The 21299-nt window shown below is 44.4% G+C and overlaps 1 protein-coding gene across 1 annotated transcript in view; it reads right to left on the bottom strand.

Moving 5' to 3' along the window:
• Positions 1–8716: 8716 nt before the first annotated feature.
• arap2 (ArfGAP with RhoGAP domain, ankyrin repeat and PH domain 2) overlaps positions 8717–21299 on the bottom strand; it is an 86085-nt gene continuing 73502 nt past the window's right edge. Inside the window, exons 25-33 of the mRNA XM_079295717.1 lie at positions 19791–19865; positions 18990–19107; positions 16886–17014; positions 16401–16534; positions 14563–14645; positions 12623–12658; positions 11935–11998; positions 10070–10168; positions 8717–9886 (exon numbers count right to left, since the gene is read on the bottom strand). Coding sequence (XP_079151843.1) covers positions 9545–9886; positions 10070–10168; positions 11935–11998; positions 12623–12658; positions 14563–14645; positions 16401–16534; positions 16886–17014; positions 18990–19107; positions 19791–19865 — 1080 coding nt within the window. The 3' untranslated portion in view covers positions 8717–9544. The remainder of the gene's footprint in view (positions 9887–10069; positions 10169–11934; positions 11999–12622; positions 12659–14562; positions 14646–16400; positions 16535–16885; positions 17015–18989; positions 19108–19790; positions 19866–21299) is intronic.

Here is a 21299-nt window from a genome sequence, read left to right on the forward strand (position 1 = left end):
GCGATAGGATGACTATGTTGTGTCTTCTTCTAAAATGTACACGGTCTAGCCAGCCAAGGTTGGAAACCCATTACACACACTACAGCCGGGCTGGATCCATTTGGAGGTCCGATAACGTGGACACATGTTGGATGACTCTGTCTTTAACCAATTCCCACTGTTTAATCCAATTCCCTCCAGGGCATCTCCATCAGATACTTGCTTGTAACTCGGTTTAGGAAATCGAAAGATCAATCTGATACAGGGTGCAGCAGAGTGAGAGCAAAGATGGAGGGAGTCCATTCCGAATTGAAGGTCAATCTACAGGTGCGCATCAACTCCTTTTCGGCGAGCTGTCGGGCTTCGACGCGGCTGCACTGTGCTTCATTATGCATTGAACCAAACCAATAGGTAATCAAGGCGAATCAAATATTTATTGGGACAAATTTGGCTGGAGGCCACAGATGGACTTCAGTCAGGGCAACAGAGGAACGGGCAGCGGTGCACTGACAGAAGATTTCGTTGAGCTGGGAAAACATGAACTCGGAGAGCGATGGCTCAGTAGGTGTTCCCATCCATGCTACACTGCGGTGGAAATTACAGTAATTTTGAAGATTGTTGTGGACTCAAAAGTGAGGGGTGGGGGGGGGGGGGAGAAAAGCACTCACTTTAACTTCCTTTTTTGTCTGAGAGACTTATTCCCCTTTGCATCTCCTAGCAACAGTGGAAGTGTGTGCTTTGTGTGTGTTATGCCACAACGGTGCTGCTGTGAAGCCAGGTGTGCTCAGACCGTGTGTCGGGTAATACAGATGTCCACTGGTCAGAGCAGTCAAGGCAGGTGTCTCTCTGTTAAATGAGTCTGTGGTGGGCTGGAAAAAAAAACATGATGTCTGTGAGCTGGAACAGCTCCATCATCACAGCCTCTCTTTTCATCCGTCCCTTCTGTCTCTTTCCCTCTCTAACTATGTCTCGCTAGAGCACTTGCCCCTCACCCTTGGTCTGTCTCGATCTCTTTTATATCCTCTGGTGGGAAATCAACCACATGCACGTAAACAAAGCCTCACACACACACACACACACACAGACACATTATTTTGCAGCACCACGGGGCTGAAAGAAGCTTCTATCAGCCCAGCTTAGTCTTTCAGGTGGTAATTAGCAGTCATTGTTGTTCTTCTGCTAATCAGAAATCTCACACACCAGTGAGGGTCATTATCTTGCCATCATGAAAAAAAAGACCAGCCTCGCTCAGGGACGATGCAGAGAGATGTGTGTGTGTGTGTGTGTGTGTGTGTGTGTGTGTGTGTGTGTGTGTGTGTGTGTGTGATATGTGTTATGATAGAGTGCACAGCTTTCTCAAATAAAATGGCGAGATTGGATCTTTTTCAATCATTTGCATACAGAAGGGCTTAATATCAATTATGAGATGGAATCCTGTGATTGCTTCTTCTTCTGGCTAATTGCGCCTTCAGACTTCTGGACGCATTGTTCGGAAAAAAAAAACCCGCTTTGAGGCGAGCGACAGTGTGAACAAAGAAGCGTTAAAGTACAAAGCGTAGAACAGAGCTGAACACAGTTAGAAAGGACAACAGGTGAGTCAAGAAGAAGAAAGAACACGCTTTCTGTGTAGACATGCATGCAATTTTTCGCCAATTTTCAAAAGGGAAATTAATTGCTGAAAGCAACACGTACACTCCAAATAGTTGAAGCAAGATTATAAAACGTTCGCTCCATAACGATGGAGCCATATTTGACATTTATGGGAAAATTGCGACTGCTAAAATAGCTAAATGCTAACACCAGAGCACACGACTCAAAATATGGGAACTTTTCTCACTGGTGTCAGTTGCACAGCAACATCTGGCTGTATTGAATTCAAGTGTTTTGTTCATTACGTTCATTACGAGAAAACGACCTGAATGCATGCAGTAATCGTATCAACAGCTATCGAAATACGGCAAATAAAAGGGAAGTGTTGATATTGACTCGCTAATACCACCAATTCAGCTTTATGCAATCATGATGAGGTGTCTGAACTCTTTGATTGGTGGCTTTGAGTGTGTAACCAGACAGTATGTCAGATATTAAGTACACCAAACAGCAGCCAAGGACACCTACACTTTGGAGGACCACTCTGCCACTCGAAGAAACTCGATGCATCTTTAACAAGCAGATGTTTAAAATCCCTTCCACTTTGCCACTCCAGTGTCGAATACTTCATTTCGACCAAACTATCTCAACATGAAGGTGACTGTGGATGGACTGCCATTGTAGATTAGATGGGGATAAATAAATAATGGACTCTGAAATGAGGCAACAATTTATGCTCCTCTTCCCAATTCAAATCAATGGTGTCCAATCTATATCCGTGTCCTTGGGATGGTGCGGTTTGAGGAGCTGGGGGGGGGGGGGCAGAACAAATTGCTGACTCTCTTATGTGGTGTGCTGCTGGTCACCCCGGGGAGCTGGCAGCCTGCTTTAATAGGGTGGTCAAGGTCCAACACAGAACGCCAATACAGGGACTCTGGATACAAGGGGTCAGGAGATTGTCAGGCATTATCCTTCTCTTGCTAAAGCACTCTTTCTTTCTTGCCATGTTAAATGCTCAGGTACGCAATCTCGCCGTGTCCATTCGTCACATTTTTCTCACTCATTTCCTTCCACCTTGTTCTTCCTCTGCTTACGACGGCCCGTTCCCGCTCCCTCGCTGGTGAAATGAGGGAGCCCATTGGACGGGGTGTATGCAGGGGTCGGCTCGGCCTCGCTTCTCATTCCACCTCTGGAGTGGATTACTAAATGGAAATGGCCGCAGGGTTCACAGGTCCACCCTGATCAGCTCATAGCTCCCTCCCTCTCTCTCTTTCTCTCTCTCTGGCTGGCTGTTTCAAACCCTCTCTCTTTCTACAGGTGCTGAACCCTCACCAAGTCCCAGAGACCCTCATCTGGCTGTTTGAATCCACCAGCTGTGGTTGTAGCAATATTAGAATCACTCTCCTCCACTGCAGCGCACAGTGTTCACAGTGGAGAGACAGCTTTTCGATGTGCAGAGATTCAACTTTGAGATTATTCTTTTTTTCATCTTAAAAGGTTCACTCCAGAGATTCATTCGTGGACACCCAAGTTGGGAAGAGAGATTTATCTTTAAACGGTCAAAAGCAATGCAGCAGAGGCCAAGATGTTGTAACTTTTAGTCACTATACTGACTCAAGCTTTAAAGAACACTGGATCCTACATTCCCCATGATGCAACTTGACAGTGTCTATCATTGGACAAATTCCTGCTTATCGAACAAAAGGCGAAAACTACAAGCGAACAGTTCATAACTCGTTCAAATTGTGACGTCTTCAAGCCAAAGCCAGGGTAACTGATGACATTATAAGGCTAATTTTCCTGGACTTTGGTTTGTTTACCTCCAGAGCAGCAGTTTCCACAGGTTTAACAAGCAACCGAGCCAATCAGAGCTTTGTAGACACCAGGATGCAGAGCGGGAACGTCCTCTTCCTGTACCAGCGTAAAAAACACACACAAAAACACCAAAAAGTTAAAGAAATTACAAATATTAAAAGGGGAAGTGTGCCAATTTCATACATCGAAGTCTGCAGGATGCCCGATACATTTCCTCAAGTGATGTCACTTGAGTCAGCGTCCGATAGGGCTGAAAAAAAAGCCTACGTTTGAAAGTTCAAAAGAAATGAGCTTACCAGATTTCTGAAGCCCTCTCCTCATCTCTGCTCGAGGCTACATTAGCCGCCAACTAGCTTACCACACCTGCACCTGGACGAACTGTTGATTGCTGTGAGTGAGGTAGACGGAAACCTACGTCAACAATGTTGAACGCTTGGAATAAAATACGACACCATGAGTCCGACAAACGTCAAGTTACTTCCAATCATTACTCTTGTGTGTGTATTTAACTCTGTCCAGTCATTATGCAAATCTATTGGGACTATGCCTCAGATACAGGACAGGAAGGTCACCACCCAAACAAATACAGTGTCATCAATGAGGTGACCGCCTCCATTTGGCAACATGCCCATAATACCAATCATGTAAAAAATATGAACATGATCTACAGCCTTATTCTTCCACAATGTGTAATTGGAATGTTTAACACTCCCTTCTTTATCAGCCCTGTGGTGACTTGCTCCCTCCCTCGATGGGGTAGGGGGGGGGGGGGGGCTGATTGAGGTTTTAAAGACTCAATCCCAGTTGAATTGCAATTGCAGAGGCTTTTAATTAGATACAGCTTGGCTGGTTTGAACATATACTTTACAGCCGTGTCAGGCTAAAAGGGTCCATGTGTCGTAAATATCACCCGAGACATTAATGGAATTGAGATTAGAGGGCAGAATGTGTGGATCAGCGTAAAAAAAAAAAGCCAGCCGGCAGTGGGCCGACTTCATGCAGTGAGCTATTTATAGCTGCTAAAATGGACGGCTCCATTAATATAAGGCTTACCCTTTACTGGAAATGTAAATCACCAGAGCCATGGCTGGACGTGCATGTTATACAGCTGCAGTATGTCAGAGGTAACAGTACGGCCTCTCTGATTTACAGTGGTCTGGGATACAGCACACAGAAGATGGCTTCATTTTTGCGTACTATCCTTACTGGTGGGTTTTAAGTCAATATTACCTCAGCAATTTCTCCTCTCGACCTCATATTTTACATATTTGAATCGCTGGACTTGATTCAGGAAGGCGGCACGAGGACGAATACAGAATACAGAGGTCTTTAAGTGGCATGAGAGCCATGTTGAGACCTGCCATTCATCTGCTCCCTTCATTTCTGCCCTTGATGCCTCGATTATTCAGAGGCAAAGCGAGCCGACGCCAAAGACGGCGGGAGATCAGACCGCATCCTCGGTGGACACTTCCACAAGGCCAACGGCTGATCTTTAACCTCCACATTTCCAAACTGCATCAGAGTCCAACATGTCTTGTTTCTTTTTTTTTGAAACCACCGGCTCCGGGTTTAATTGAGAGGCATCTCACGTAGAATCAGAGGGCTCATGTCTGTTCTTTTGAAATAACTTGTCATTTTCTCTCTCTTTCTCGAGCATATCGACTGGCTCCCTTTCTCTCTAATCCCCCTCCCCTGCTCTCTCTCTCTCCCCTCCCCCCCCGCTGGCATCACTGTCTGTGTGAGCACTGCATTCAGCTCAGATACTCTACTACTGTACATCCGCATGCATGCGCTGCATGACCGGTGGTGGTGGAGACCGTGAGAATTTTCACTTCCCGCGAGCTGAAGTAGCTGTGTGCGCAATAAAAACAAATAAACTTTTACAAGTGACGTTTTAAGTTTTAGCCCCCCCCAACGTCATATCCTGCAATCTTTTTTTTTTTTTGTTTACCATTTTCAAAAACATGTTGCACAGTTTTAGCTGCCTCTTTAAAGTTTGAGTTATTTAGTCCATCACAGTGACTTTGGTGTTATAAACTGGCTCTCACATAGTTCAACATGTGCTTCCACCTCGCCTTCACACCGACACTTTAATAGAAGAAATATAAACGCGGCGCCGCATGTTTTTCTGTCTTTGATCTGCTCCTCGGGCATCTTCCAGGTCCTGAGAATGATACGCCGTCAAACCACAATAGCATTCCTGGTCCAGGAGCTCAGTGATATTATAATGTAACTTTTGGAGCAAAAATGCAGACTTCGTGTTCGCTGCAATGGATTCCACAACCGAAGCAAGTTTTTTATGTTGAACCAAAATAAAATAGATGAGAAATAAATACATGAGTAGAACTGGACTTTCTAAATGCAAAATGTGAAGCCAATGTGGTAAATAGGACTATAATTATTCAAATTATCCCAAAAAAGCATATTTATAATCGTCATAGAGGTAAAATGTACAGGCAGCTACTTCTTTGATGAATGAAATGGCCGCACCAATATAAAACATTTGGTTTTAAGTCAAATGTACTTCAAATGTCATAAGTATCAAGAAGCACATGTGACTACAATTAAAATTCTATTAATTTTTGGACTTTTCTCTCATCTTTGCTTTGATAATTAGTTTTAATTGCATTCAGTTTTTTGAGGTCACAAGCCACAAAGGTTGGAGACCAATGGCCTGATTGGTCAAATGAACATCTGTGTGTTAATTAGGCCTACTCACCATGTCTTGTTGAATTCTTGATGAAAACTGTTTTCCTGGATTGCCTCGAGCGTGGGCGGAGACTCCGAAAACGGTCGAGAAACGGAGGAGCACCTCGGGAGAATTTAAAGTAAACAGAGGCCAGGTTTAACAACTGCGTTATACAGTTAAGTCCCTCCCGCACCGCTTGTGCAGCATCACCCAAGTCTCGTGCTCAGTATTTCCCAAAAGCATACCATTTAAAACACACCAAAGGGCCAATTAAGTAGGAACGTATACATTTCCACCAGTGCGATGAACTTAGAACGAATATGGACGAGGGGAAGAAAACAGACATTTGCACAGAGCAAACAAAAGCCCTCATAAGAGATGCTCAGACCATGAATGCATAAATGTGGCGGCTCCATGATGAGAATATAAGGACATGAAACAAAGGACAAGCAGCTGGTGGATGAGGCATAATGAAAATAAAACGTTAAGATGAATTTTTCATGGAGGAACCTGTGTGACAATTGCCTACGTGTGCATTTTCCAGCGGCGATACATTATTCAACAAAAGGCGCGTGCGACTTCAAATGGTGAGTTCATGCTCGCATTTCACTGGAGAAAAATGCATAATTTAATGAAATCTATGAATAAAATGATGCTCTAATTATATATAAATAAGTCAAAGATGGAAGATGGGTTTTTTTTTCGTGTTTAAATCAACAACGGGGCTTAAGTTGCTTCCAGAGAACACAACCGAGTGCACAGAAAGACAGCCATCTAATGGACAATACAATCTCCATCGATACTGTGCAGATTTACCCGGTAACAAACGGCCAAACGACTGTAATATACAAGCCTCAGAGAGCAGATGCAATTTAAAAATAGGAATAAAACAGATAAAGAGCTCTTTGTAAGTGAACAGGACAAAAAATTCCAATCACGATGAATAATAAACCTGAAAGCAACGACGGTAATTATCATTGAACACTTTCATTCTCATATTATCTTGATGGCTTTACTTCATGCGGTATTTTATTTTGTACCCAACTGTAATTATCGGCTGGATCTGGCTCGTGATGTTACGAGATGTGCCGACGCTTCGAAGCGTGTGTCGAGTAATGGAGGGGGCGTTTCCTCGAAGCGCGTATCGAGGCTTGCTTCGTTTAGGGGAGGAGCCAAAAATGATGACGTCCGAAGCCTCGCTGCCCGGCTGTACCACGTGACTGCTTCGGGAAGTGGTTCAGATTTTGCCGGGAGGTTTGACAGCAATAGAAACCCCTCAGGCTCCATTCAAAATGTGAGTTGTTGGTGGAGAGTTGCGGTCAGTTGAGAGTTTGGATAGTTTGGAGAGTTTAGAGAGAGAGAGAGATAGTTTGGAGAGTTAGGAGAGAAGGATAGGTGATAAGATAGAGCCAGCAATAAAACGACTGACCTCCGAGTGTGCCACCATTATAAGGTCAAAACAAAGCAGAGAGGAAATCCCCCAGGCTTCCACCTCTCATGATGTCACAGGAGGTAATCTATTATTTTACATTTTGAGATCAATTATTCCGATGAGAACACTTAGTAACGTGATCTGTGGTTTCCTCTTAGGTAGCAAACTGTGGCATCGTTTAGACACCAGCGTCACGGAGGCACGGAAGACTCAAAATGTAACAGCAGATGCCACTGTGGAGGTCCAGCGCTACCTTTCCGAGCCAAATATAAGCAGGCTGGAAAAGCCTCTGGAGTACTGGGAGAGGCAAAAATTCCTGTATGAAAATGTATATAGACTTGCTCTTGCGTTTTTGTGCACGCCAGCATCTTCTGTAGCCTGTGAAAGGGTGTTTTCAAAGGCCGGAGAGGTTGTGTCAAAAAAAAGGAAACGTTTAAAACCAAAAACTGTTGAGAAACTGTTATTTCTGAATAAAAATGAATAAAATGTCCCCTGTCCTGTAACTTACATCACTGTCCAAGTTACATTATGCACATATGCGATAATTTATGTACAGAAATGATTTGGTCATACATTTTTGTAATTCAGTCATTCCCAACAGCCATAACGGACACAAAAATTCAATGCATCACATGATGTGGTTCAGATACAGCTGCCTGTGATTATACACTTGGCCAGTAGCTGGTTTCGTGTGCACATGAAGCTTCGAGAAATGAACTCTTTCTCGAACCAATTGGCTGAAGTGGTTCGATGCCTCATGAGGCTTCATCTCGCCATCACTAGATCTGGCTGTATTTGTAGTTTCATTGCTGTGCAATCAAAGCACAAAAAAGGGCAATTTCTCGAGAAAGCAATTTCCTGTGTGCATCTCTCTCTCTCTCTCTCTCTGATACGCACCTCTACCGTCGCCATTGTGCGTTTCATCAGTTCAACAGGTGGATCATCCTTTACCGACAGGGTTGGTGGTTCGATCCCCAGCTCCTCCCTTCTGCATGGTGAAGTGTCCTTTGGGCGAGACGCTCGAACCCGAAGATGCTCCAAATGCAGAAGTCAACTTTCATCTATGTACTTGTGTTTATATGACAATTTTAATAAAAGTAACGTTAAATGTAAAAAAAAAAAGTTCTGCGAGTCATTTTAATGTGTCAAACTGAAAAATAACCAGAAATTGTAATTACTCACGCTATTCCAATGGTTTTGTTCATATTTTGAGGTGTTTTTAAAATTTATTTTCTACAGTGCGGTAAACATGTAAAACAAGCCGCCGCTGAGGGATGTTAGCTCAACGGTCGGCGTTAATTATTCTGTCGTTGTACAAAAATACTGAACATTGAGGTGAAACATGCACTAAAATGTGAGGTAAAGTAGCATGTTTCAGCTCGTTTAGGAGCCGACATTTATACGGCGAATTAAAATGACATTTGGTCGCAGCCGGTGCACAGTTTAAATCGGTGCTTAAAAACACTGCTAGGTAGCAATACAAGTAACGGTTACACAGAAAAGAAGGGGTTGACTGTTAAAAAACACAAAACGAATATAATTACAAATAATACTGGAGATTGCCCACCACGAACAGCTGTTGCATATCATGCCTATTCGCTATTTTGAATTCATAGGGAATGCTATCTGCAGCCAAAGTGCTTGTAAAAAAGATAAACTTCACCTTTATAAGGTTTAAAATAATTACAATGTTTTTTTTCAGATGTCGTCAAAACAGCATTTTCAGAGTATCGGCAGACGTGAACGCATGAAGCAAGCACGTTGGAGTATTTCTGGAAACGTCTGGGCTTTGACAGTCCAGCGTACTTCGGTAGCATTCTCTGGGTTTTAGAAGAGCGGCATATAAATCACGCTTTGTAGTGCTTGGGTCAGCGCCACGTCCAGCTGAGGTCTGCATGACCTCCAGTCTTCTGCACCTGGTTTTCCACATCCCCTTGTGTGTCGGCATCCCCCCCCCCCGCCGATATCCAAGTTCAGAAGCAGTCATGAATGCAACTTTGGTTCCATCTGCATCGCGTGTTCTTTCCTCCGACTTCCTGTCAATCATTGCTCTTGGCGCTGCGACTCGTCTTGCTCAGCACCGAGTTAAGTTCGTTCAGCAGATTAGGAGGCATCATAGTCTCCCCGCCCTGAGCAGGTCTCCTGCCGAGGGTCTTGCAGCCACTCTGGGGGGGGAGAGGCAAAGCCAGGGGCTGCGAGTGTGTGGACGGGGACGCGAGGCGTCGAGGCTGGCCGGCATCCACAGAGGTTCTTCTGTGCGGGACTTCTGGGGCCTTGAGCAAGTCTTTGTGATTGGCGAAGTTGGCTGTGATGTTTGTCCTGTGGGGGAGAGTGGTGGACCTCGGGTTGCCATCGACAAGAGACATCCTGTTGTCGGTCAGCTGTGGGCAAACGTGACCGATAAACATGAATGGAAATCGATTGAAAGTCAACCACAGACTACAGGAGCCCCCTAAACCCACATGTGTCATGTCAGGAGAGTTCCTTGTACTCACATGTACATGGGGAAATACATGTTGTTTTGAATATATACTGTATATATCAGTTTGTCATGGATTGCTCACCTGTTTGCTGGCACTGCGGTTGTGCGTGATCTTCTGGCCTTCGGTCACCGCTCCCCCTTTGAAGGGTTTGAGATACGCCGCCTCTTTTGAGTTACCCGCCTTTGAACAGAAGTCAGAACCGTACTGAAGACACGCACGCCAACAGCACAGTTTACAAGTACGGTAATAACCCCCCCCCCCCAGACGCAGTGAGTCATTGCGGACAACAAAGAGAGTTCATGTTGGTTCGTTACCTTTATTCTTCCTTTGTTTGTGGCTTCTACAGATGTCAAAGTAAAGGGTAACACACAACTCTACACTTCTAGAAATCCTTCATCATGACAAAAAAACAACAACTATGAAGAAGCAAGACATGGTAGAGCTGGTATCAATATATACAGTGTATAGGTATACATTGACTGGACTCTGTAAAGCTTCTTTAGATATGAGGGAGACGATCCGGTGTGACTGTTCTGATCTCTGGCTAAACTTTCTCCTGAACAACTTCTCCTTTTATATCAGTGCGACCCCTAGACCTATAGAACTGCCTCTCTTTAAAAAAAGAAAAGTGTATTTCATCACTGCTAGGACCCGTCATTGGACCTTTACACCCTCACCACCACCACAAGCCGCTCCACCTCGCTTCGAAACGAGGTCCTTCATCGAGCAGTTGCTATGGAAACTGTCTGGAGCACAATGTTCGCTAACAGGTAAGAGAAAGGAAATCAAGGCCGCTGAAGTGCTCTCCGTCGACTTTCTCATCTGCTCTCTCTCTCTCTCTCTCTCTCTCTCTCTCTCGCTCCCTGCCCTTCCCATAAGTCCCATGTCCTTCCCACAAGCCCCTGTGATGGGAGCTGACAATCCGGATATTTAGCGGATTTGGGAGGAGAATCCTAATATTTTTAGCCGGCTCCAGTCCACTATAGATTTTAGGCGTTGTAAAGCTAAGAGCTTCTGCAAAGAGCACAAGAAGAGTCAATGAACCCGGTGAAATAAACACCGTGAAACACTTAGAAACAACAGACACACACAAAAACTAAATTGGCTTCCCCTTCAGATCAATCTCTCCCCGACAACGTTGCCCTTTTTACCTGCCAGCCCAAACTAAGGCACTAAAAGGCTTTTTAATGTAAGCACCCGTGATAAACAACACCGTGCTGCAGGCGGCTTCCCATAAAGGAAGCCGAGCTCGGGGCTAATACCGATTGATTGTGTGCCGAGCATACAATGCGGAGCGGCGGAGATCTTTCAGTTCGGGAGGAGCGTGATGTTCAAGTTACAGTCGTTCACTTGGAAATGAGCAGAACAGACATATTTAGTGTAATGAGGGAACAGGGTGGTTACTTCACCGAGTATGTTCGGGAGGAATACGAGAGAGGAAAAACACAAATAAATACGGCACACTGGTAGCTGCTCTCCCCGTGTTTGCTTTGCCTTTGCATTATTGATGTCATATGTGCTGCGTCAGCGACTGGCAGCGACAACACTTCGCTGTATCTGGTACCACAAAGTACCACAATGTGACTGTTACAGTCGGCGTGACCTTATTCTCGCAGCTCTTCCACATAACGTGATTTATGTTCGTGCTGAGTGACTTCCAAAACTTTACTGCGCTCTCTCCCCGTTTATGCATCTCATCTGACTAACGGCACAATGGAAATGGATGATTGGGGGGGGGAAATACAGATATGGATTGTAAAATGTGATTTATTCCGGTGGTAATCAAGTGTATTTTTCATCCAAACGAGGAGGGGGGGGGGGGATCTCTCCGCAATGTGCGAAAGACAAAAACAATCCTTCACTCCCAGAGTCGACGCACGCTCTGCTGCTTCATTGAGCGTCTGCACGGGAGCACTCCTCACCCTCATTCCAACACGTGGTCTTACCGTCATCCCGACGACGTCGGCCACCCAGCTGACCTGCGCCTCCCTCGTCTCGCAGCAGAAATGCCTGAGGAGGGAAAGCCCAGTTGCACAAGTCACTCATTTTCACACTTCTTTGAAACCAGGTGACTGGATTTGGCGAGTCACAGTTCCTCGCGATCGCATGACTCTGCGTGGGTGTTGGCGATTAGTGCTGTAGGTAACAGTCGAGGAAGATGGTTTAAATGATCACCGTCACCTAAAAGCGTGCCGTGTTCAACAGCAGCCTTAAAGACACTGGTGTCACATGGTAAACAACAACACAGATCCTGCTCAGAAAGGTTCAGTGAAATAACTTGAAAAACTGTTTATACTGACATACATGTTGTGATACTAGCTAGCATTTGTAAAGAAATTGCAATTGTCAATTTGAAAGGCAGCAAATAACGGTTTACAAGGAAGCTACAAATCGTTGTTTCACTTCCTGTGAGCGGACCAGACAGCAGCATCTCACCATGTGATCCTCATTCATATATATTTAATAGCGCTGATGGTCCTCACTGCTAATCCACTTGGACGTTTAGTGCTTTAAATTCAACTTCTTGACTCGCCGCCACTTGACCCCCTCTTTGTTTGACAGATACTTTAAGTGGAAAGGGTAAAAGTCAAACCCATCAATTCTTGAATTGGAGACCTTCTGCACGGCACTCACCATTGTTGTTTATCAGTGTAGACTGTGAAGCCCCAGCTGTTAAACGACAAAAAAAAAGGGACACGGGTCAGATTTTGCATCTGCAAACTGAATCTTGTCATTTGAAGACAAGAGGTTAGAAACAGACAAGAAACAAAGTGGTTGAGAAACCGTTTAAGATCAAAACAGTTTCAAATAAAATGCAGCGTTCACTACAAATGCAGGATTCTACACAATGGAATAAGTCAGTGGAGCTCCAGCCCACGTCTTTATGCAAATTATTATAAATTATTAGCCTTAAACTATAATTTATTACAGATATTAGATATGCATAATGTTCGCTGGTATGTGCATGTAATGCTCACATGTGAATTCGTTGTGTGATGCTGGGAACTGATTGATGATTGGCTGTGTGTACACACAGACGTTTATGTATGTTTAAGGGGGAATTAACCTGCTCCAGAGGCAGTGTAGGGTTAAAAAGATCACCTTCCTGGAGAATACACCTTTTTCCCCTGAAACCCTTTTTCGCAGCTGTGGCTGAACAGGAGCGGGAAAAAGTGGAGGCAGAACAAAGTCGAAAGAAGGGGGCAGAGATGGAGCACCGGCAAGCCTGGAGCACCGTTCCCGTGAGTTAAGGCAGCCGATCCGAAAAAAGCCCGCAGTACAGGCCGCTCACAGAGAGACCTCTGCCTAATGAGGTACTGGAGCGCTGCCTCTCTCCGAAACCCTCTCACCACGACTCTCTGCATTCTCCTCAGCACTCTGTCTTTATTTCTTTATTCACCGTAACACTTCTCCCAAAGCCCACTCAACAGTATATCTATGATACCACGCAGTATCATCCGCTCCCTCCCTCTCTCTCTTCATCTCCCACTACTCTCTTATCCACTTTCCCAACCCTGAAGGACGGCCTAATGCAGACAATCGCTTGCTGGACTCATTTTTCACGCTTCCCCAGACTCCACATTCCGACATGGGAGAAAATTATGAGGAATTAGAATTGGGTAATGTGAAATTATAGGGTTTGGCTTCTCAAAAACGTTCCCTCTGCGCTTGACCAACGCGGAGCCGGCGAAGGGGTTTTGGCATGTGTCGTAAATTATAATAGGTCGTTAAAATAAAACAGCGGCGGCGATGTTTTCCACGCGGCGGAATGATTTGTATTTGTTAAAATGCAATTACATTTAATCAATTTCATTACAGTGAAAAATAGGATGGGGGGGGGGGTCAGAAGCGGCTTGGGTATCTCCTGGTGACGCTAACCTTTGAGGGAAGAGAAAAGGGCGATATATCTTCGGGGACAAATTGTTTCCACACAGACAGAGACAGTAGCGGCGCTAAATAATCACGAGTTCATCTTAATAACAGAGGGGTGGCTGTGCTGAGAGCGCGCAGCAGTTGTTTTGGCTCTTAATGAGTCTCGTTTGACCACAATCGTTATGCAGCCACGCCATGTGCCAACAAAATTGCAGGGAAATAGTTTTGTTCGATATTTACTGCACCAAAAAGACGTGCGGGGAAGGAGTGGAAATGTATACAAATGAGCATTAAAAGTGGCTCGTAATGGTTGATTAACCGCCCGGGCAGAGGGGTTTGGGGATTTATCGTCCGGGAGAAAGCAAGGTGTAAAAATGTGTGGCGTCGTTTTATTGGCTGCTCGCAGAGGGAGCGAGGGAGAGAGGGAGAGAGCGAGAGCCATCATCCACATTTCCGTGATATTTATGCGACAATGAAAACAATTTCACTGAGGGAATAAATCAAATTGCAGCAAATGAATAAATGCTCATGAACTGCACTTTCAAAAGGAGCTTCAAAGAAAAGCCAGCAATGAGACAGATTTACATTGTTCCAGGTTTCAGACGAGATGAGATCCACTGATTGTCTGAAGCTGCCAATCACCACGCGTTACATTTTAGATTGATGCAATCGTGCAATCGTGCAATGCGAGGGCAGTTTACCTGGTTGGAGGTTTTAGCTTTCTCTTCAGGCCAAGGTAACATTTCACAGAGCGGAGCTGGATTACTTTCTCTGCTTTAGTGGCCTGCGAAAAACAAAAAACAACAACTGAACCAAATTATAGTAAAATAATACAATTACAGAGTTTATCAATTGTATGACATGTCATCGCTCTGCTGAAGTGTCCACGTGGCTTCATATTCACAGGTCAAACTAAGTGAAATCTTAAAAACGAGAATAGCTGAACATAAAGGACCAATTAGAAATAAAAACATGGATTATTCTATTGTGAGGCACTGAAAGGAAAGAACCCGTGCTGCTGCTGCCGCCCCTTTAATTCACAGGCATTGAGAAAGTCACTCTGAACTCCATGGGTGGGTATCGTGAATCAGTTATTTAAGAAGGGGAAGCATATCGGATATATAAACTCCTTGGAGCCACATGGGTTACACTCCTACTTTTGTATTGTATTAACTTGTATTGTGTTTTGTATACTACCTTCTTCTAATAAAAACATTTTCTACCATTTTTTTGACATGCATCTTTAATATATTAATACTTTTGTACACTATATTTCTTGATTCATATTAATTGTCGAGGCTATTGTTTTTTTTGGTACCTTCTGGTGACGTTTATGCCGCCTTATGGAAAGATCTACTCCGCTGTACTTTCCTAATGGAAATGTATTTATCTTTATTCATATGCAGATGCTTCCTGCCTATTATCGTTTACTCTTGTACTGGTTGCTGGAGAGGCAGGTGTGTGATTCTTCGCTAATCAGCACCACATGATTAAAGGCACACCTGACGGCAACGGAGCCCAAACCGAACCCGATGAAGCAACATGCGGAAATGTGCGTTTCTCTCTTTCTTGTTCTTAAATGTAATTCGTCAATAAAACAAGTGTCTAAATCGGTATCCAGGTGTGTGTGTGCTGGTGTCTTCGTTTCTTTCGGTTTGCTGCTCTCGACGAAACAGACCAAAGTGAAATAAAATGCCAACAAACTACCCACGCGGCATCAACATGCGACCATCAATTTGATTCATTACCAGCACGCCTCTTCTTCCAGGCAACAGAGAACAAAGCGAACGAAATCAAAGTTTGCCTTCGACACCGACACACGACAACCCACCACCACCCGCTCCCCGTTCCATCCAACTTAGTCTGTGCTGAACACAGACCTGGCAATAATAGTGGAGGCCAAAGAATATCAATTCATCTTCACAAAGCCTTCTAATGTCCTTAGCATTTACACAGCAATTAGCCACTTGTGCAACTTGCTATTTAGAAAAGTTTGGAGTGAAAGCACCCCCCCCCCCCCCCTCACACACCACCCCTCACCATTTCCCCTCCGCCATTCTGCCAGAATTACTGCACCGCCATCAATTATTTACACTTCTTCACACTCCTTTACGAATCCCATGTTTCAACTGCAGAAATGTGCTGAGAAAAAACTGAAAAAGGCCTCCGGGGAACTGGGGCCTGCTGGTCCTCTGTGAAGCACTCACTGGATTCTTCCTCTTCTTCGAAATAGAGAGGAAAGTCCGCTGCCATCAGTATGTTTCATTTTCCTACTTAATTCAAAGATGGTGGAACCCTGAGACGGACACGTCGCCGGGGAGATGAAGCAGAGGCGGTTCGGGTGGAGCTTGGTCTATTTAGCTGCAGTTACGTAGACGCTAACATATTTTAGTCTGATAACCTTTTCAACACCACCCCGTGACACAAAGCAATCTGTGTTGGCCCGCAATTTTGTGTTCGCATGCAAAAAAAACAACAACCCCAAGTGTTTACAGTTGATGTGGCAGAAGATTAGGCTGGAAACGAAAAGTGTTCGTACTTTGATATCTCTGTAGAGCAGCAGCTTGTCGGCGCGGAGAACCACATATTTATCCTGGAATTTGTGCCCCGACAGCAGTTTGGAGGATCCGTCGCTGAACTTCAGATAGTCTCCTTTTACCAACTGTCTTTCGTCTGATGTAAAACACAATTAAAGTTAATTAAAGAGGAAAATACACTTTCAGCCCTTACTGTTTATCCATTACTTTTATCTCACTATTAAAACGTCTCAGCACTTTTGCTGCAAAATCTACATTCTATAATCCTGTTCAGCTGTTACAGTCGAGTCAATATTTTATATTTCTTTCATTAACATATGTTCAGTAACTTGAAATCTTCATAAGTACAAGTAAGATGAGATATACAGGCACAGACTAAACCAATTAAAAACAAGACGGATTTACTTTTATTGAAAAGAAGAGAAAAAAACAGCAAAATACGTCCAGTATGAACAATTCCATTAATAGGTAAGACGATATACTGTACCTTTCCCATCAGACACTCTGTTGGCCCCAGTGAACTTCTTTATAACAAGAAAGGCCGACCGAGGGCAGTCCAGAGTACTCCACTCCAGCACCTGTTCAAGAATCTTCTCATTGTGGTGCAACGGCCGCTCTGTTGAAAATACGAGGCCACAGGTCAGAGGGAGGGGAATGAAGAGTCGTGGTAAAAAAAAAAAGAGTCAACCGCCAAGAACAAAGGTATTCGGTCTGCTCATGAACTATAAATGCATGAAACCAAATCACAGCCTCGTATCATTGAAGCCATGACAATTTCTAGTTCACTAAATAACGGAATTATGTTGTTGTTCTACCAATTTTCATCACAGAGCAGTTTAAATTATCTCCAGCACATCGGGACCTGATTATAAAAACACACTCATGTGCAAAATAGACCTATTATCTCCTCCTAATTGGTGAACAGGGTACATGCTATCAGCCCAAAAAAAAAATAACCGGAGATAATTTGTGTACCACCACCCCTGCTCTGATGCCTCCATCTCCACACACCCATTTCTCATCACTGAACGAGGTAAAAAGAGCCACAACGGCATCACTTATTCATAATGGTGAGCTTATCTTCTCTCTGCAATCTCTGCAGACCATTGGAATTAGTTCCTCATTTCCCAACAAATATTAGCTCCCCCTTTTCCGCCCATCGTCCCCGGTAACAGTGTTTATCTGGAGCTATCCTCCAAAATGGCTAATTAACGCACTTTCCCTCCCTTCTTTGTGGTCTCATGAGCAAAACCTGTCACGCTAACGCCTTTCAAAATACCTCACTGTTTACTCGTCCACAGACATATTGTCTTGGTGTGGAGAATATGCTGAACCGTCAGCAAATACATTCTTCATTTATTTATTTATGTTTCAGAAGAGGACGGCGCGTCCTCTGTAACTTTGTGAGGAGAAAAACAAACAGAGTGCGGCGTAAACTCTCATTGAACTTGCAGAAAAGTGCACGGGGACCGCCAGCTAAGCATCTCCACGACGGAGCTCAACTTTGACTTCCCCTTGCTCGCTTGCTTCCCCGCGCCATGATCAAATGCAGGCGCGCGAAGGCACGGTCTGGGGCGGGGGGGTGCCTACAATGCATATTAATGCGAGATGAGGTGGGGGTCAGCTCCCTGGGTCAAATCATGCAAGGAAGATGAAGGTAATTCATGACATACGACGGTGAAGATGATTAATTGATGTGCATATCATCAAAACCGACGATGCGTGGCTAATTTCTCAGTGGGCTTCCAGTGTTCACAGACACTTGTTCATTAGAGAGATAACATAATCCTCTAATCACGAGGGTGATCTTTGTATATGGCCGTGATAAAGGTAGCCATTTAAATCACTAATCGGCAGAGGTGGGTAGAGGAGCCAACAACTGTGCTCAAGTAAAAGTACTGCTACCTTTCAGCAGCAAGTATGCGCTGACATGAATGCGTTTGTCTCCTGTACTGTATCAGGACAAAACGTGTGCATAATCGAGTGTGTGCGCTATTTCACAAAGCAAATAAGAAGACTGTCAACACGTTACAGCGGCCTTAAACTTTGATCACTCCAGTAAACATGCCACAGTCTCTCCAATCACATTAAATCCCGTTTGACAGTGTCTCACATCAGATGACTCACTGAGGCTCATTAGGGACAAAAGTGCTGTGATGTTTCATCCGTAGTTGCCTGTTAAATGTGTGCGTTCACTTCACCACTGAGACATGCGTAAGCTGCTGTTGAAACATGATAAGACATGTCCACATGCAATGAAAGCACTTTGCTTTTGTCTCTTTAAACTGCATGACAGTGCAGGAGGGAGTTTTCATGGTTCAAGCTGATTGAGGAGGCACCTGTGCACCGTCTAAGGCTTCAGCATGACTGTTACTCGATTAAAGCCAGACTTAATGTAATTATGTTTCAGCTGTAATTACATTAAAATAGGAGATAGGAATTATTTCTATCATTATCATTTCATTATTATTGATATATTTACCAGGACTTTGAATGTTGGAGATAATCACACAGCACAGGTTTTCAGGATGCTTTGTGATTTAAGTGAAGTATCACGAGGCGAGAGGAGGGGACTGTTGAACGCAGCGTACCTAACTCTCCATTCTCGATGACTTCAAACGTGGTCCAGGAGTCATCGGCACCAAAGGTGACGTTCCTCATGCTCAGCGCGGTTTCTGCAAGCTCCGCGGACCGCATGCTGGGGGAGACCTGCCGCAAACACAACAAGCAGGTAAACGCACAGCAAGTAAAAGGAGAAACAATCCAACAAAGTAAACACCTCCTGCATATAAAATGCTCAGATCGCTCCATGGATCGATATCGCAGCCTTCAAACCGTCTCTCCCTTTGAACAGCCACTCGATATTTAACATGTAACACTAACGGCACAGATTTCTGACTCGCGGCCACGTACACGGTGGTGCACCGATTACATCCTCGCTTCTTTGTCGAGGTACCAGGCGTACCTGTCCAGGACTGAACAAAGCAAATGTGTCTACTTAACTCCACAGAGAGAAAGTGGAGTACTGAAGTCAAACCGTGCTGCTGAGCGCTCCCTCTTTAACCACGTCCCTAATTCTGCCGCGCGACCTGAGAAAGGAGTCCGACACCCTACAGCGGCCCGCCTGCCTTGTAAAATGCAATTACTCACACAATTAAATCAGACGTTTCTTTGATTAGTTCGCTTTTGATTTATTTCCGGGGCGGTAATCCCATCAGGTTAAACCACGAATGTCTCAGCTCTATTCCATCAACCTCTGCACCTCTCAGTCTGCCCCACCTTCATCCCACACTCCATCTTTCTTATTTCACCTCACCACCAAAGGACCTGCGGGAACAGCAGGGCATGCACACAAGCCCGCTGAAAGTACACATTAACTCATACTCTTATACCTTGATTAAACAGCAGTTCTCCGGCTCTTTCTTTTCCAGGTACACCTCGAAGATCAGGTCCCCGGCTGGAGAGAACTGTGGAGAGAGAGAGAGAGAGAGAGAGAATAGAGTGAGACAGAGAGATCAGCTGAATTACAGAAAAAACAATGCAGCAGGATTAATTGGCTTTTCTTCTAAATTCGCTCTCCAGTGTGGCATGAATGTAAATGGGAGAAAAGTGAGAGAAACGGCGAGTGGATTTCTGGAAACCAAAAGGTCGTTTTCTGGCAGGAAAACTAAGTCCCAGCAGCTGTAATGGAATGCAAAAGCTGGCGAAATGAAGAAAACCTACACTCGAAACCTACACTCGAAAAAAACGATATGCTCTCCCCAGGTGTTAACTTGAAGTGTGCTGTGCGTTTAAAACGTGTGTTGAAGATGTACCGAGAAAAATATTCAGAGATTAGAAAGGTGAGTGGAGAAAAAAACATAACGCAACCGCAGAAATGCCAAGAGGGAGTTCACGGTAACAGTCTGTTCTCTTGTGTACGTACAAAGTGCATCCAATGTTAGCTTTACCATCTTTACTTTCTGGAAGTAAAATCGCAGTCATTTCTGAAGGTAACATAGGTTATCAATGCCTACGAAACCAAATGTTTTATATAAGTTTTCATGCCTTTCTGGCGCTCAAATGTTAAAGTCATGTCTTTCAGTTCAGTATGAAGCTGGAGCCTGGAGGCGACTAGCCTGGCCGAGCATAAAGAATGTAAGAAAGCTAGCTTAAAAGAAACACTCAGCGCCGCGTCTCACTAATCAACAGTGTGTCTTGTTCTTTAAAAGCCTTACACACACACAGAAATGTTAAAAACACGAGTGTGTGGTGCTGTGTGGTCAAGCCCGCTAAGCTAAAAGGGTAGCAAGCTAGCATAAACTTCAGATAAAGCACATTTTTGACCTTTGGAGAGAGCTGGGCTAGTACAAATGATGGCACCTTTTCTCTGTGTGTTGGCGCTGTAATCCTCTCTGCATCCAATTAAAACAGTGATTTACTTTGGTGTAAACCCAGAGAAGTTCACAGAGAGGGAAAATCTAGCTGGAAAATATGAGCCAGAGTCAAACTTAAGGCCCCAAATGCAGATTCCTGACTCAGGGGAGCGGTAAGCCATCTCGAGTGAACGACCACGCGAGCACCAAAAGGTGTCTTTTTACAGGTGAACTGAGGTTCATCACTGGCTTGGGAACGTGCACATGACGAGAGGGAGGAAGTCATTCAAACCCATTCCGTCATGGGGAAAATGCCATGCACAGATATCGCACCAGCTCGGTTTGCTAAGAACACTCATTCCATTCTTTGTCACGCAATAGGAGGGAGACCAGGAACACTTTACAAACAGCGATTGTTGAGTGAAAAACACTGCAAAAGGGAAAAAAAAAGAACAGCTGATGGGGAGATTTCTCAGTGAGAAGAACAGCAATGTTCTATTAGAAATAAAAGCATTTCTAATCTTTACCAAAGTCACACTATCGCTG

The sequence above is a fragment of the Melanostigma gelatinosum genome (genome assembly GCF_949748355.1).
Source record: "Melanostigma gelatinosum genome assembly, chromosome: 23".
NCBI lineage: Eukaryota > Metazoa > Chordata > Actinopteri > Perciformes > Zoarcidae > Melanostigma > Melanostigma gelatinosum.